At 37.4% G+C, this 17,562-nt stretch overlaps 1 protein-coding gene across 8 annotated transcripts in view; it reads left to right on the top strand.

Moving 5' to 3' along the window:
- LOC120773133 (transient receptor potential cation channel trpm) overlaps positions 1–4,818 on the top strand; it is a 292,034-nt gene extending 287,216 nt beyond the window's left edge. For all 8 annotated transcript variants that reach the window (XM_040102134.1, XM_040102135.1, XM_040102132.1 and 5 more), the window contains 2 exons: positions 972–1,129; positions 3,151–4,818. In XM_040102134.1, coding sequence (XP_039958068.1) covers positions 972–1,129; positions 3,151–4,416 — 1,424 coding nt within the window. In that variant the 3' untranslated portion in view covers positions 4,417–4,818. The remainder of the gene's footprint in view (positions 1–971; positions 1,130–3,150) is intronic.
- The last annotated feature ends 12,744 nt before the right edge of the window (positions 4,819–17,562 follow it).

Raw genomic sequence — 17,562 nt, 5'->3', positions numbered from 1 at the left:
GTTAAAATAATCTTATGTTGGCGAAAATTTTAAATTCGTTTTACCAGTTGTTGGAAAATGTTTCTTCAACCAAATGTTTATTATTTATTAATTATACATAGATAAAAATAATTTGATAAAAGTTGCCACCTATTATTTTTACATTCTGGGCAATAATTTTTTAATTGTTTTTTTTTTTTTTTATTTTTGATAATGTTGACACCTGCTTTGAATTTTTTAGATTTCTTACAATAAAATTGTTATGATAAACCAATTATAATTGCATACGAATTTTACAAAAGATAATAAATTGATAATAGTTGCCAGCTGTTAGAAATTTTGTCGACTTTTAAAGACGAGTTATCCGGTGTTAAAAACTTTTCGGGCAATAAATTTGTTAAGTTATATTGTTTTTGAAGTTTTTAAAAGAGTTGCCACCCGTTCGGCATTTTATATACAAGAAAATGGTATAATAAATGAGATATTTCAATGGATTTTAGAAATGCCTAATATGCTAGTATTATTTGTTGAGGAAGGTTGCCACCTGATTAAAATTTTTGATGAAAAATGTTTTTAAAAATTAAATTTAAAATTTTTGGTATCGAATAAGAAAAATGTTGGTGAATTTTTTTAATATTTCAAGGATTTAATTGTGAAATATTATATATGTATTATATTTTTTGAAACTCTCTTTACGACATGATTAAGGATACTCATATTTCTTTAAACCATATGAATATATTTGATCATTTTGTGTTACTAAAAACCCACCTACATATAAGTATGTACTTATATTATTCATACCCAAGCTGCTCTCAGCAGAACCACTGCCTTAAATTTATCTCTACCGAGACATAGATACATACTGTGTATATGTACATGTGTATGTGCGTAAATTATTATCCTTTCAGATTTATATTTTGTTCCCAAGCACACATACATATATCTCATACTCAACTTTTGTTCTCCTATTTTTCCGACATTAACCACAGCATCACTGGATCGTCCGACGGGTGAAATGTCCAAGGCTGAGTTTGCCGCCCTGATGGAGAAGCAGCATTTGAAGGAATGCGAGGAGAACGACTACATGATGCTCGAGGGACTGTTTCAGGCACGTGCGTCCATCGATGACACCGACACTTCCTTCGGGGTGAGTAGACAAGCGCACATAAATATGACAGACTAGGTGCATGTGTGGGCGTAGCAAATGCTCCCATCTATTGTTTCTGCTTTTCCACTCAATGAAGTCTTCTTTCTGCATTGTTCGTTTTCAGCTCCTAAAGCACACATACCTACGAACATATTTGCAGAATGCCACAGTGCAAATATTTGCAAATGTCTTTTTTGTGCAACACGAATGGTAAACATTTGTGCCACATGTTGCACGCACATACATACATATGCACACATAGGTGAATGTGTGTGGACTTTTGCGAACAATGGAAAGGCTAATCGACTAATTAGTGAGACATACCACCTTCCGGCTATTGCTTTATTTCCAGTTGTGTGGCAACATTTTTCAGGTCCATTGATTTATGCGTCAGCGACACCTGTGACCTGTGATTAATGGCAACATTTCTGAAAAATTTAACATAGTTTTGACAAGAAATGCACTGTGAAGTGTTTCTAGAATTGCTTAGTCACTTAGTTTTTGTGAATACGAGGACAGTGTGATAAGTCAATGCGTTACTGAATTTCACGCCTAGTGCTTTCTTTTGAGTCTGAGATCAGGTAAAAGTCGCTGGGGACCGCTGGAGGCGGATCCGGACTTTCCGGTAAGAAAGTCGATGCCTTTGTTCTCTTTGACTTGTGACTCGATGTAAAGCTTTTCTTTTTCTGCAAATTGTGATTATTTTTCGTGGTAACGTCCTCTCAACGTTCCAAGAACGCTATGTAATATTCGCTTCTGAGGAATTATTTTCGAGTCGAGCTACAGCTAAGACTGTTTATGATCAGAAATTAGAAAACATTCCAAGTTTATGCCAGAGACTTCGACCTAAACGTCAGAACCGTGAGGAAGGAATACAGGCTTGACCTTAATATTCCAGTCGATGGCGCTAAAATTCCGACTGTCAATAACCCTAAGATTTTAGGCATGACAATAAACAGCCTGTGCTCCTTCTCTCATCATACGACCGCGATTATTGCCAAAATGCAAACCCGCAACAAAATCCCCAAGTCAAGACAATCGGCCGGTCGGTCCTTAACTACGCCGCATCAATATGGTCCCATATGGATGCAGTGAAACGCAGACAAGGAAGCTTCAGACATGCCAGAACACTGTACTTCGAGCTACAATGGCAAACCTCTTAATGACTCCAATCGAATATGTACACTGTAAGGCCCGTGTGCTCCTAGTTAAGGGGCATAATGTACTCCTGTCCAAGTAGTTTTCTTAGAAACTATCCCTGCAGTGAAGCGGAACCGTCTGCTATAAACATCAGGAAGTCTTTCTTTAACTGGGTCGACGACATAAGGCATTATGCCGACCAGACTTCGGACGCAACTAACTTCAGACATGCACTGACCGCCATTCATAGCAAAGCCATAAATACCTTCACCGACTCTATCTCAGTAAAAGGCGTACTGGGAGTCAAACCACCATCCATTGCAGACGACAAACTTGAGTTGCCACGAGAATCAAGGGTGACCCTTGCGCAGCTTCGTACTGGATACTGCAGCAGGTTAAACTCTTACTTATCCAGAATCGACCTGAACATATCAAATATATGTCCAACATGCTGTGAGTCCCCGCATGACTCAAACCACCTCTTTGCATGGCTAAGTTAACCCTACACATCTGACACCCCTCTCCCTATGGTCCGACCCCGTCGAAACAGCACATTTCCTGGGCCTATGATTGGGCGACCTCGATAACAACTTGACCGAACCTTACCACCCTAACGGGGACAAGGTAGCCGTAATAACAACAACCTAAACGTTAGATATTGTCTGAGAATACTAAAAGTGTCTATCTTCAGAAATATGTATATGTGTAAATAGTTGTATACACAGACTCTTTTTGGAGGTTGAAATAGATAAACAAATAACTTAACATTCCAGAAGTCTTTCTGTCATACTTAATATTAGTTTTGAGGAAACATTTTTACTCTTGGCGTATTATTTAAAAGTCCTTTGATTGCATTCAGATAAAAAACTTTATTCTTCCAGACCGGTGCATCAGCTGAGTTTAGTCATCGCCATCCACTGCGTCGGGAGACAGCCATCGAACTTTCGCCGTCCAAGCCGCCTTCAGGTGGTGGCATGCTCGGCTGCGGTAACAGCAGCGACACCAGCGGAGCCGGCAGCGGAGGAGGCGGCGGCATTACCACCGGTGTATTTACGAGCTCATCCACCGGACCAGCCGGTTTCCAATTGAAAAACGAACGCCCGTGGCAGCGCAACTCATCAATGGAACAGCAGCAAACATATCAAACGCCCGCCGCGGTGCCAACGCGTGCTGCCAGCGAATTCCTCAATGCGCCATTCGAAAGCAGCGGCAGACTATTCAAGAAATCCAGCGAAAGCCTACAAAAGGGCTCCAGCACGGAGACCGACTACTCAGCACATCCATATCGCTTTATTAAGCAAAGTTCAAACGACACAACCACCTCAATGACTGGTTCCTACAACATCGACACGCCAACGCTGGCGGCCGAGCTCTCGCTCGACGCCGTCGACGCCAACACACAAACGACGGCGCCACCAACAACAGGCACCACAACATTGACGGAGTACAACGTCAGCAGCGGCGCCAGCAACACGGCAGCAGGTAACGGCGGCAGCGCGAGCGACACCACAGCGCGTTATCAGCCGCTGCGCACCGCCTCCATGGGCGCTGGCGACGGCAAGCGTGATGGCGCTAGCAAACGCGCCAGCGACACCAAGGAGCTAAGTGCCACAGCCGCAGCTGCGGCGGCGGTAATATCGCAGGTGCAGTCAGCGTTGCCGCGTGCCATGCAGCTGAAGAAGCAGTTTAGCATGGATCAGGCGAACAAAATGCAGCCGCAGCAGCTGCAATACGGCTCGCATGTACAACACCAACAACAGCAACAGCAGCATAATGTGTTGCCGGCCACCGCGTTGGCGGCCAGCGCCACAGCGACAGCGTCCAGCGTATTGGCCGACAAGGCGAGCGCGAGCGGTGCGGCTGCTGTGCTGCCAGCGCTTGCAGTGCCAGCCAAATTGTTGTCCTCACTCAAGCCGCCCGGCGGCATCAAAACGCTCGGCATGAACATACTCAAGGAGAGCAGCTCCAGCACGGAGGAATCGAAAGATAGTGGCGCCGGCAGCGGCGGCGAACCAGCGCTAACCGGTGCGACCATGCCGCAAATAAGCACACACACGGTGCAGGACGAGATCGCAAAGCTCTCGTCCAACATCAAGTCGAGCACCGAATCGGAGAAGGATCCGCCCTACAATGAGACAATGTGCTGATCGCCAAAAGCCGAAATACAACGCCTACGGCACACACACATACACATCTACTACCTGTAATGCGGCAAGTGCGCGTGCGTCGCGCGCATTTATCTAGGAACTAGCTACCTTAATTAACTGTTTGTATTTTTATTGTACATAAATATGTATGTATGTGATTCAGCGTTGTTGATTAGTGGCGTAGAGTGTTTAGGGAGCGTTTAGAAAATATAATATATATTTACATATAAATATTTATATATGTATATGTTTGTAGCGCCAGCAGCATACAAAATGAGCGTAAATCTATATGTATACAAGTAAGCTGAAGTTGAAACTAGGTCTAGTAGCAAATTATGTATGTAACTGAGGCGTACTGTTACGGCAGGTTTATAGACAAATTCTTTTTAAATAATATATATACACATACATACATATATATATCAATAATGTTTTAAAATGTAAGTTAGCTGCGTGTGTGTGATTGCTCAACTGCATTAAAGCGAAAAACCAAACAAAAATCGCTGTAAAATTAGAAAAGCGAATTCGTCAGTTTCAGCCGTGCATACTTTAAGGCGCTTATTAAGCTTATTTTGATACGCACTTGTTAAGATTTGTTTTGTTTTTATTAAATTTCAAAATTGTTTATATTTTTGGCAAAAATTATTATGTAATGCTAAATTATGCAGCCCAAACACCCGTTATACATACTACTAACTGTATTTATTACAACTTTTAACTCGCCTTTTGCTTTTAGCGCACCAAAAAAACGGAAAACCGTTAAATTTTTCGTAGTCTTAAGTGCTGCCATTCGCATGCCAAAACTTAGTTTTAATTAAAATAGTTTTATTTTATATGAAAATATATATGTATGTGTACGCCACTGCAATTGTAAGAAATGTATTAAAAAAACGCATGCTCAAACATGTTTTAATTTCGCTATTTTTATTGTTATTATTATTAAAATAGATCTCTGGCAACCCACATACACACATACTTACACACAGCAACAAGAAAAAAGTATAAAATAAAAAACAATACTACACCGTAGCAACATGTTGCGCGAGTATAAAGGAAAACGAAAAAAAATGAATTATAAAAGCAACATGTTGCGGGGGTATAAAAAAATTCTAAATGCTGACTTCAGTTACTTATGAAAGCAAAGCCAGCAACCAAATAAATTTTAATTTTTAATGACGCCCGAAATTTAGCTGTGAAATGGCACAAAGTTGCCACCTGTACACAAACAAAAAAGTTATTGTATTTATTTGCTTGCCCATAAGTACTTGGCATTAACGCCGCACAAAACAAACATTTTCGGCGCACATCTTTATTGTACTTATACTCATAATTTTATTGCATTTTGTTTTTTTTTGAATTTTCGCGCAAATTTTTAATAAACGCCTGTATTAAGCGCTATGAAATTTTATTGCATTGTTTCTTTTACAAATTTACACACCTTATAGGCATGTGTATGTATTTTCAGTTTATGGCTTTGATAAATAATATTTGTTTATAATTTCTACCACTACTTGGAAATTTTTTAATTTACCGACCCTTTGTTGGTAATTAACACAAATAAATAAGAATAAGAACCAGGTAGTTAGACTATATTGTCAAAAAGCGCAAGGGAATGAAGCCCGTGAATATTGCTGAGTGGATCATCGACCTACCCGTTTGCAAAACGGCTAGCCATGTTACTATCAGTATTTTGTGTTACATATGGCTATCATTTACAGTGTACTCGGAATTGCCGTTTAAGGGGGAATTCTGGTCTAGAAGCATGACATTCAGGTAATTTTTAAAGTGTTGTAAAACAGGCAATTAATATTTTTACTATCTATTTTTTTATTAGTTATTTGTTAATTTTAGAAGAGTACAGAAAAAAATTAAAAACTAAAAAAGGTAAAAAATTTCAAAAATTATGAGCTGACGAAGTGGGGGGTCTCTAAAAATTTCCACGTGACCATACCCATGATTTCACCCCTCCTAGTTATCTGAAACCAAAGAAAAAAGACTATTTGTCTAGAATAATGTCGCACTGGCCGGAACTACGGAGAAGTGGGAAACATTTTTTTCACAAAATGGCGACTGCCTGAAAAAAAAGTTATTTTGGATCACTTTTTCTGAATATTTCGAATTTTTTAAAAATAATAAAAATAAAAATTTGGGGATGGGGCTAGTTCCAACTATAGACAAGCATATAAAGAAGACTCTATAAAAATTTCAAGTTCATCGTTCCGAAAAATTCAGTTTTGAGAAAAACGCGCTTAAAGTTTAGGAAACAATTCTATTGAACATGGACGCCACGTCACAAAGTCGGCTGTATCTCCGAAAATAAGTCGAATTTTGAAAAATCCTTCCAAGGTCATATTTTTGAAAGTCTAAACTTTCAAGATATGCAAAAAAAAAATCGATTTTTTCAAAATCCTAGACAAGAATACCACCTTAAAGTATTTTACATCATAGCTTAACAAGCACACATACAATGGCTCAAAAATGAGCATACAAAAATGTCAAGAATGCCGTTCGTTGAAATTCCTACATACAAAAATCGATTTGGGTCGCCCGGTTTGTATGACAGCTAAATATTATAGTGAACCGATGTAAACGATTTCCTCGGTGATAGTTCCTTTGCCTTACGCAATTATCCTTATTGAATCGTGAAGGTATCTCGTCAAATAAAAAACTTTTCCATACAAGAACCTGAGGTTGAACGATCAGTTTGTATGACAGTTTTGTCCTATAGTGACCCTATCTAAAATTGCTTTTCGAAAACTGTAGCATTAGCTTGGAAAATAAGCCATGCCGCATTCGTGAAGATATCTCGTCAAATAGAAAAGTTCTCCGTACAAGGCTTGATACCTCAAAAACTGTGAGGTTGGTTCGCGTATATACAGACGGACTTACAGACTGTCAGGCGGACATAACTAAACCGACTCAGCTGGTTACGCGTTGACATACATAATACAAATTTTGATGTTTGACGTTTGCTTAGCAGCTACTATACATATTTGCGCCAGTTGTCACATATAATAGAGCTACTATACCTAACGCAAAGAGCTTTTATAGTACGAGAGCAATGCAAATGCTGATGATTTTAATACAAGGAAGTCTACATAGCAGTTACTACTTTAGTGAAATCGGAATGATTCATTGGCAAGTTTAGAGATATTATTTTAGGAAAGAACCCTTCATTCGAGAATATGAATAAATAAAAATAAAAAAATCATAACTACGAGTAGTATATCAGACTATTTAAGATCTTCTAAAATGCTGAATATTTTGATAATTACAGAGAGTTTCAAATCGATCAAGAAAACAGAGCTTAACTTTACGTTTCAGAGGGCCAATCGATTTGATGTTTGTTTTTATTTATTTTTTTTTCTTTTGCTCATGTCGGCGGATAAAGAAATCATCCATCTTTTTATAAAGGGTGCTCCATTGCAAGGTTTCCAACTTTTTTAAAGAAAAACAGAAACTTCATATATAATGGGGAATTATGATTTGAAAGAACATTCTTTGGGATTTAATTTTTGAAGATTATCTCTTTCAAATGCTTTTTCTTCTTTTTATTTTATTAAGAGCATTTCCCGCGGAGAATTTATGCCGGTTCTGTGACAGTGAGCCAGAAACTCCAGAACACCTGCTAATTGACTGCATAGTACAAGGTGCGTTGCAAAGTAAACAGGACTTAAAAGACGCAGAACAAATGTTTTTTTTTGGCAAAATCAATTTATTTTATTCAAAATAGTCTCCCTCTGCTTCAATACAGCTTTTTGCACGGTCCAAACATGTCGAACGAGTACATATTTTAGCTCGTTGCCCAATATGGCCGCCAATATGCCGGTGCAAGCCTTTTGAATGGCCTCTATGTCTGCATAACGCTTTCTTTTCATAGGAAAATGCATTTTTCTGAAAAGGAAGAAGTTGCACGGTGCTATATCAGGTGAATACGGGGAGTGGTTAATGGTTAAAATGTGATTTTTGATTAAATAATCGGTCACAAGCGTCGATCGATGAGGCGGATTCTGAGCAATTTTAGGTCGTCAGTCAATTTGTTCGAAACAAACCGTGCACACACCTTTCGTAAGCCCAAATGTTTGGTCGAAATGCGATAAATCGATGTTTTGGAGATGTTCAATTCCATTTCCATGAATTTCAATGAAGATTTCGGCTGATTTTTGATGAATTCACGCACAGTTGCGATGGAATTTCCGGTGATCACGGATTTTGATTGGCCCATATGTTGATCGCCATTTATGTCCTCACGACCAACTTGGAAACGTTGAAACCACTCGTGCACTCTTCTACAGGATAGGCAATCATCGCCATAAACCTGTTTCATCAATTGAAACGTTTCGGTAAAAGCTTTACCAATTTTAAAACAAAATTTAATGTTGACTCTTTGTTCGAAGCTCATTTTCGCACCGATAACACAAACATACTGACACTTAAAACGCAATAACTTCACTTCCAATCAATGAAATATCATGAAATTCTCACTGGACAGTCGATAAAGATAGCTGATTCTAACGCACTAGTCGACATATAGATGGCGCCACCAGGGGCGCTGGATTCAAAAAGTCCTGTTTACTTTGAAAAGTACCTTGTATTCTGCAGACGCAGGATAAAGGCCCTTGGATCCATGTTTTCAAATAAGGATCACATCGCCTCACTAGCACCTAGCAGTACATTGGAATTTATCAATATGCTTGGGCTAAGTGGGTCGTTGTGCCTTAGGAGAGGGCACAATAGATCTTAGTTCGCGGTGCAAACCTTATCTATTTATCTTATCTTACTTTTATGATCACGGGAGTCGAAAAAAGAAATTCCAACTATTCCATCAAATAGTTTTACAGGAGCTGTTTTTTGGTTTCCTTGAATTTTTGTCATTTTTCAATGTGCGATATGTTCACATGGACGATTTCGAACAATAAATGAACTCTTTCCCAGCGTTCAGTACTAAGTTTTCCCAAAACGCCTGTTCTATATGTTAACCTATGTAGCTACATAGGTAAGTACAAAATGTTAAATTTAAATAAATAACTTATTTTTGAGGCATCGGTCGACAAATATAAGTTCCGAAGATTCAAAGGTGCCACATTATTGGCCAAAGAATAATAAGCGGTAACACAAAATAATTGTCAAACTTTCCTAGCTTTTCTAAACTAAAACATCTCGTTTTCTTCGCTTTCATCAAAGGCACTGAAAAATCAAGCTTTTGGTGTGCGAGATAAAACTTCCCATCAAGTTTATTTTTTCCCGCCGATTTCTTAGTTTGGTTGAATGTATGTAGGTTCTGGATTCAGAATACGTATGTGTAGTCTACATTTGGGATTAGGTAGAAAAAAACAGTTCAAAGTTTCATATCTGGATACACAATAGTTTAAAACCGAATAATAAACCTGATGGTAGCTATAAATTTCAAGCTCAAATAATTGTGTAAGTTTTAGTTATTTAGCTGAGTTATGTTGGAATAAGTGAAAAACTGCTTGGAGTTTTCAGATAAGTTAATTTAGAAATTATATATTGTAATATATTTCATTAGTTTTAATATCCTTATTTTTCTTACGAATAGCTTTTTGTGATTCTTAAAACATTTGCTAGAAACGAAACAAAAATTGTTTGAAAAAAGTTTGTTATGAAAGTAGAATGAAATTATGTGAGAGAAATTCTCTTTGAGAATATGTTTTAGAATATGCTTTTAGAGTAGATAAACCAGAATTTGAAATATAAACCAATACAAAGCAAAACATAAAAATATGGAAGTACGAATTAACTGTAAACACAGCTTTGTTCAGCTATGAACCAAAAACTAAGAGCATACGAATACTCGCATAGTGAAAATTAACTAAAAAACTACCTAAAATATAACTACAATAACTCGAAAATGTATACTCTTAGTGAGATTTAGTAAGGAAGAGTTCACACAGCGCACTTTTTGATTATTTTTTCACAAAATTATATGCAACTCATACCTGTTCCTTTCAGCAGCGCAAACACACTATCATATCAAGTGAAATTCACAAGAACAAAAGTACACAAACTAACTGTTATGTAACTGATAATTAATAGCGATTAAGCAGCCAATGTCTTTGCGCAAATAGCATGCAAACTGCTTTCAAAAGCAGCATATGTAAATGTGTGCGTACAAATCGATGTACTCGCAGGTATGCATGTATTGGTACGAGTTTGTAGTTGTTATAAGTACACTAATGGTAATATGAAAGTAATTTTGACAATACAATTTATTGATTTTTACAACTGCATATGCATGTGTGTGTGCAAAATGTTGAAAATATAATTGAACAAATTCAAAAATCAAAATATTTGAATATCAAATAAGTTAGCTATAAGAAGATTTCAATATAAATGTTATAGTAATAAAAGCATTGCCCTACAGGAGAAGAAAAGCTTTCTCTATCTCTCTTTCTCTCCCTCTCTCTTGTATATAGTTGATATTTAATTGCTTCAATTTTAAATTTTAGTATTATAGAGTCAAAAATATAAAAATCCCGGCTTCTTATCGACTAAGTAGCTATATGAATGTACATATATGTATATTTAAAAAGATACGTTTTTTAAGTCTCCTCTGATTTTTTTATATTTTCTTTACTTGTTTTATTTGTATCTCGTTATAAAAAAAATGTTTGTGCAAGTCAGAAAGCTAATTTTAACGCAAGAAAATTATTCCAAAAATCAAGAAACATTATTTAGGGACGGTTGAAGTACTTAAGAAAAAATTACAACAATTCTGACAATTAATAGGTAATAACAGACCGCTGTATTCTATTTCTATTTTACGATTCAACCTAATTGTACTCGCGAGCGATACACCGATTTTAGCGATGTCAGCTCGAAGCCCACTTTATGGATTTTTACCATCGTTTTCATTGAGTTTTTACCTGCATTATTTCGATCGGGATACACTTAAAATATCGAAATTCAAAATGCCGACAAAATTTAAATATGCAGCCAAATCAAAATACCGGCAAATCAAAATACCGAAAAATCAAAACACCGACAAACTAAAATGCCGACATGTGAAAAATGTTTTATCTTATCCGCCCTTATTTCTATCGAAGCACAGAAAGTTATGATCCTGAGCGTTTTCTTGGCCGGAGGCCAAAGGCCGCAGGGCCTCGAACGAACAACGCCACCTTTTCTTAATTCGTCGGTATTGTAATTTGTCGATGTTTTGATTTGTCGGTATTTTGAGTGTCGGGATTCTAAATTTCGAGATTTTGATTGTCGGCATTACGTTATACACCCATTCCGATCAAATTCATTTTATAAAGGCAGATCCATTTCGAGGTTCTCTACCTAAAAAAAACAACAAGAAACTTCAAATTGTTTATTATCATTCGAAAGAACAATCTTTGGCATTTACTTTTTGAAACTCATCTCTTTCATATGTTGGCCGCGATTTCGTCTCAGGCTTTATACTTTACATGCCCCCACAGGAAAAAGTCTAACGGTGTGATATCACACGATCGTAATGGCCAAACGACTGGCCCAAAAATTAAAATTGTCTGCTCACAGAAGTGTTCTCTTAATAAATCCGTCTAGTTGAAACCAAATGTCACCGAGATCACGAGCTTCAATTTCAGACATCAAATTATCGGCTATTATGACGCGATACCGGTCACCATTGACGGTTACGTTCTCAGCGGTATTATTTTTGAAGAAATATGGACCGTCATTTTCTCTTCAAGAAGCTGCATATCGCTGTTATACAAACCGAACGATCGGAATCAAGTTCTTGTATGAAAAACTTTCGCATTTCACGAAATTTGGCACTGCTTAAGGTAATAACATAATTCCGAAAAAATTGTTCACATCGGATTACTATGGCATATAGCTTCCATACAAACTGGACACATAGTTACTAAAAGAAATGCACCTGTGAGGTGTGTTGGCAATTAAAATAAAAAAATTGGTCTTCCAAAGAACCAAATTTTACTTTTTATATGTAAAAAAATATTTGATATTCTCTTAGTTTCTTCTTCTTCTTCTTTATTGGCGCAGACATCGCTTACGCGGTTATAGCCGAGTTTACAACAGCGAGGCATTGGGGTCGTTTGTTACGTGGCGGGTCCCAAACTCAGCGCACAACTCTGGGGAGGGATGATTCGCCTGCTCACTTCAGCTCGCTTTAAAGGGATGTTCTTTGTGTAAACTTCTACACTTAAGTCCATCCATTGGTCAATTTACTTCTCAACAAACTTAACTAGGCGGTTCACTGACACTTCCTGTTCAGTGTGCTTTGGTAAAAATTATTCTCTAATCGCACTCCAATCTTAGTTTATAGTTTGTATGAGCCCCAAATACTATGTTAACCAGTATATACCGAGTTAATATCCGTTTTTAGTGCAAATTGACCTGCATATATGTATTGTGTTGAATTTTGAAGTTTTTGACGAAACTGTTATATGAACGGTTGGTGTGGTTAATATCTGATTTGAAATCAGTTAATTTAATTAAGTGTATTCTCAAGGTTAACGTTTTTATTTAAATTTAGAATAGTTTCCGAAAGATTGTCTCAGCTCCTCATTTTGTGTAAATATAATGAAAAATAAAAACGGGCTGAATAAATCATAATTATTTGGTTTTTTAGTGATTTCCTCCTGATATAGATAATAAGCGTCCGAATTTGACTCAGTTCACAACAGTGCATAGTCGTTCTGTTGCTTCGTAAGTTGCCATAAATTCACCACCAAGCGAAGATAAGTTTTTTTCCAGTAGGCTCTTCTAAAGCAGTTCAGACACCACTATAATTATTCGGAAGATTTGTTCTAGTTAGCGAGATCCTTGATTTTAATTTCATTGATCTATTTTGTACTAATTTAACATCGTATGGAGCTATAGTTATGCAATTTTCGAGGCTGCAACAGTTAATAGTCCATAAATATGCCGAAGAATCTGTTACTAAGTATTCCGAAATACATGATGAGACCCTTTAGAAATGTTATTTTCATGTCGAAGGATACTTTACTTCCAATCGTCTCCTGAATCCAAATTAGCGTTTGCTTTGGGTTTTTGAACTGGATTCAGGATATAACTTAAGCTGTAGTTGAGTTAGGACTGTATGATCATATGCAGAGTAATATTAGATAATTTTTAGAGTTTCTTGTGTCTTACTGAAGCTTCATCATATCGACCTTAGGTACTTGATTTCGCTTATAAAGTGGAGGAGGACTGAACTGTGTATTAGTTTTACAATAAAGCTGTCGAAAATTTTCGAAATTCTTCTTAATTTTTTATACAAATATTTTGTCTTTTCTGTGGATGGTAACTCAGTGCCGAAATAAGTTTGGGTGAAAACTCCATAGCCCTTTCTGGTCAGATTGAGTTTTTTTTTTGAAAAGGTGGCTTTCTCCAATATATCACAATAGTTACCACGTGTTACGTGTTGTAAAATAATTTTTTTTTCGATGAGTGGCAACTCTGTTCCAAAATATGCTTAAACGAAAATTACGGAATAATTTATACAGGATTTTTAATTTTATTGACTTTTAATTTCCAATAATATATTGCTTAGTTTATGTTTTTTCGTTATGTGGCAACTATATGACAGAATATTCAATTTTTTTCTAATTTTTCTCTTCTTAAATTCTTTACTTATATCGTGAATATAATAAATTATGCAACAACAAAAAAGTAAGCTTAACTCCTATGTGTCTATGTAAGTATTTGGCGCGTCAATATATGTATGGCATATAGTACATAATGTAGGACTAATTATATGAACTTACACATGTACCTAGTTAACTAAGTAACTGATTCATTTGAAACTTAACTCTCACATATCCTCGAAGTCATCATACATGCACATATGTGTACCTCTAAATATGCACGTGTGTGTACCTATACATATCTAACTATGTATAAATGTCACATCAAAGCGAAAGAAAAGCAAAAGCTTACATACAGACAAACTCTCCTTACTTGTAATAATTGCTTAGCAAATTGCATGAAATTTTAACTATACACACACATACAAACATGATTTGAAAAAGCAAAAAACAAATTAACTGTAAAATGTATAAGTGGGGAGCAAAGCAAATACATACGCCTACATACTCGTATGTATGTATGTATGTTGTTAGCCCAAAAAAGTTTCTAATAAAACCGTTAATCATACAAATTGTGAAAATGCTGTAAAATAAAATGCCGTTACAGTTATATATAATATACATATATATATATATACACATATACACATAAATAGTTAGGTAAAATAAAATTTTACATTTGTCAACGACACAAACCGAAAACGACAAAACAAAAACAAACAAACAACAAATATTTGCATATAAAAGTCCAAGAGGATGAGCTCTCCTTATTTTCTATAGTATAATTAAAGAAACCACAACAACAGTGTCACTTCTTTTTTTATTGTAAATACGATTAGGCCATTAAGGACACGCCAGCGTCCAAACTTGCATGTTCGTATGTGTAATTATGTAAATGTATGCGTGTGACTAAGAAAACTGTAAAAAGTAAAGATTGTTAAAAACGCTGGAAAAATAAAGTAAGAATGAATAAAAGTGTTTGGTCTCAAAGTATTTATAAGATCGGGGGTCTTCTTCTATATATCTACATATCAAGACTTCGGTAGAGAATCTGCGCTTAGCAACCCTAACCTCAATGTATTATGTAGAACAGGTAAAGAAACAATTGTTGTAATGTACGCATCGTCAGACAGCCAATGCAACTAGGCATTTAGAAGGCAGTGTGATACCACCGGGACTAATATCACTGTATTGTCTCCCCAATGAACCAGCCCGTCCTTCTGATGGAGTTCATCAGTAAATTTAGTTTTATTTTTGCAAATTTTGAAACACCATGCAGAAATCCTTAATGGATAGTTGGGAGTTCTTTTTCTGTACAGAGCCTTACATTCGCTTAAAAGATGTTCTGCTGTCTCCTTTTCTACCTCCTGACGGCTACTAAAGAGTGATTCATTTCTAGGTTCCATACCTTATTAAAGAAACTTCAAGTAGCTCTTGAATCTCTTCAAGTTGGTCTTCGCTCCAAATGCAGCAATATTGCTTGTTTACATATCAATTGCGCCAGATATGGGTCTCATCGCTGAACAAAATTTGGCTAAAAAACGTTGTATCTTCTTGAACTTTTCAAGAGCCCAAAGAGTGAAGCGACGTCGCTTGGAAGGTCAGGCGGTTTCAGTTCTTGGGTAAGTTGTATTTTGTATGCTTTCAATTTAAGATCTCGATGTAAAATTCGCGAAGTCGTTCCATACGTCAGTCCCAGTTGCTGCGAACGGCGCCGAATCAACTCTCCACGGTGTTCGTTCACTGCGTGGTGAGCGTGGACTAATCGGTTGAATAATATCCAATAATGAATGCTGGAGATGAGTGTTGGTGTTGCGAATAGTAGATAGTAGACCGATTATGGTAAACATAAGTTGAGCGAAGCGCGCGAATCACATTCCTTAAAGAACGTTATTTAGGCGTAAGTCTTTCCATGATGAAACGCCAGACAATACTGAACAAAAATAACACGACAGTTTGACAGGACTCAGGTGTGATCTGTCAAAAAAACAGCTATTTAAAAAGTACCTCACTGAGAGCGGTCGGTACAATAGTCATTGTATGGTGCACCTAGTCTGGAATGTCTGCCAAGTAGACAGTTAGCATCCCCAGTAGAGTTCTTATACCATTCCGTTTGAATTAGACCCTAGGAGACATCAGTGATTTCAACGCCGCTTGGGTATCTGTATATATGTATATCTTCTTCTTCTTCTTAATTGGCGTAGGCACCGCTTACGCGATTATAGCCAAGTTTACAACAGCGCGCCAGTAGTTTCTTCTTTTCGCTACGTGGCGCCAATTGGATATTCCAAGCGAAGCCGGGTCCTTCTCCACTTGGTCCTTCCAACGGAGTGGAGGTCTTCCTCTTCCTCTGCTTCCTCCGGCGGGTACTGCGTCCAATACTTTCAGAGCTGGAGTGTTTTGTCATCGCATATCTCGTACAGCTCATCGTTCCATCGAATGCGATATTCGCCGTGGCTAATGCGCAAAGGACCATAAATCTTTCGCAGAACCTATATACTATATCATAAATATATTCCTTGCTGAGAGCACCCCCTTTGTCAGAGCACCAAGCCTTCTTTGGTTGCTGTGATCTCCGCTTGGAAGACACTTCACTGGTCTGGTAAACGGAAGGCGACTTTGGTATCTATCAAAGTTTGAACCGATCCGTATGGATACTAATTCCTGCGTATCTATCCACTTCGCCTCTCTCCCACTCTTGAAGAGAAGACAATAGGGACCGAAAAGTTGTACCGTTGCTTTGAACAGTAACGGTCGGATATCGGTGGTTCCGACAAATGAAAAGCTTCTTTCGAGAGAAAGGATGTGGAAATTCAAAACCCATATCTCAAAAACTGAGGAGGAGTTACGACTGTATAACCACATGAAGACCGATCTCTAAAGTTTCTTAAGCCTTACTGAAGCTTTACTATTACAATTAAAGCAGCTTAATTTCACTTATACGGTTCAGGAGGTCTGCACTGAGTATTAGTATAGGTACGAGGTGTGTTCAAAAAGTATCGCGAATTTTGTGTTTTTTCAAAAATTATTTATTTATTCATGAATATCTATTTTGTCCCTTCCAAAGTAATCCCCATGAGATATTATACACTTGTGCCAACGGTTTTCCAATCTTCGAAGCACTTCAAAAATTAATTATTTTAAATCTTCTTCAGCTCCTCCTTCGATGCCGTCTTTATCTCGTCAAGAGAAGCGTAACGTCGTCCTTTCATGGGCCTCTTCAGTTTAGGGAACAAGAAAAAGTCACAGGGGGCCAAATCTGGGGAATACGGTGGCTGCGGCATCATTAGTGTGTTGTTTTTGGCCAAAAAGTCACGCACAAGCAACGATGTGTGAGCAGGGGTGTTAACGTGGTGCAAAAGCCAATTTTTGTTCTTCCACAAATCCGGGCGTTCCTGGCGGATTGCTTCGCGCAAATTGCGCATAACTTGCCAATCGTTATGTTTAGGTCCTCAGCAACTTTTCTAACGGTGATTCGACGATTGGCCAATACCATTTTCTCCACTTCATTAATTTTTTCGTCTGTTGTTGAAGTGCTCGGGCGTACGGCACGCTCTTCGTCGTTCACATCTTCTCGGCCTTCTGAGAA

The sequence above is a fragment of the Bactrocera tryoni genome, chromosome 3 (genome assembly GCF_016617805.1).
Source record: "Bactrocera tryoni isolate S06 chromosome 3, CSIRO_BtryS06_freeze2, whole genome shotgun sequence".
NCBI lineage: Eukaryota > Metazoa > Arthropoda > Insecta > Diptera > Tephritidae > Bactrocera > Bactrocera tryoni.
The sequence above is the reverse complement of the archived record's forward strand: the minus strand, read 5'-3'. Positions and strand labels throughout refer to the sequence as shown.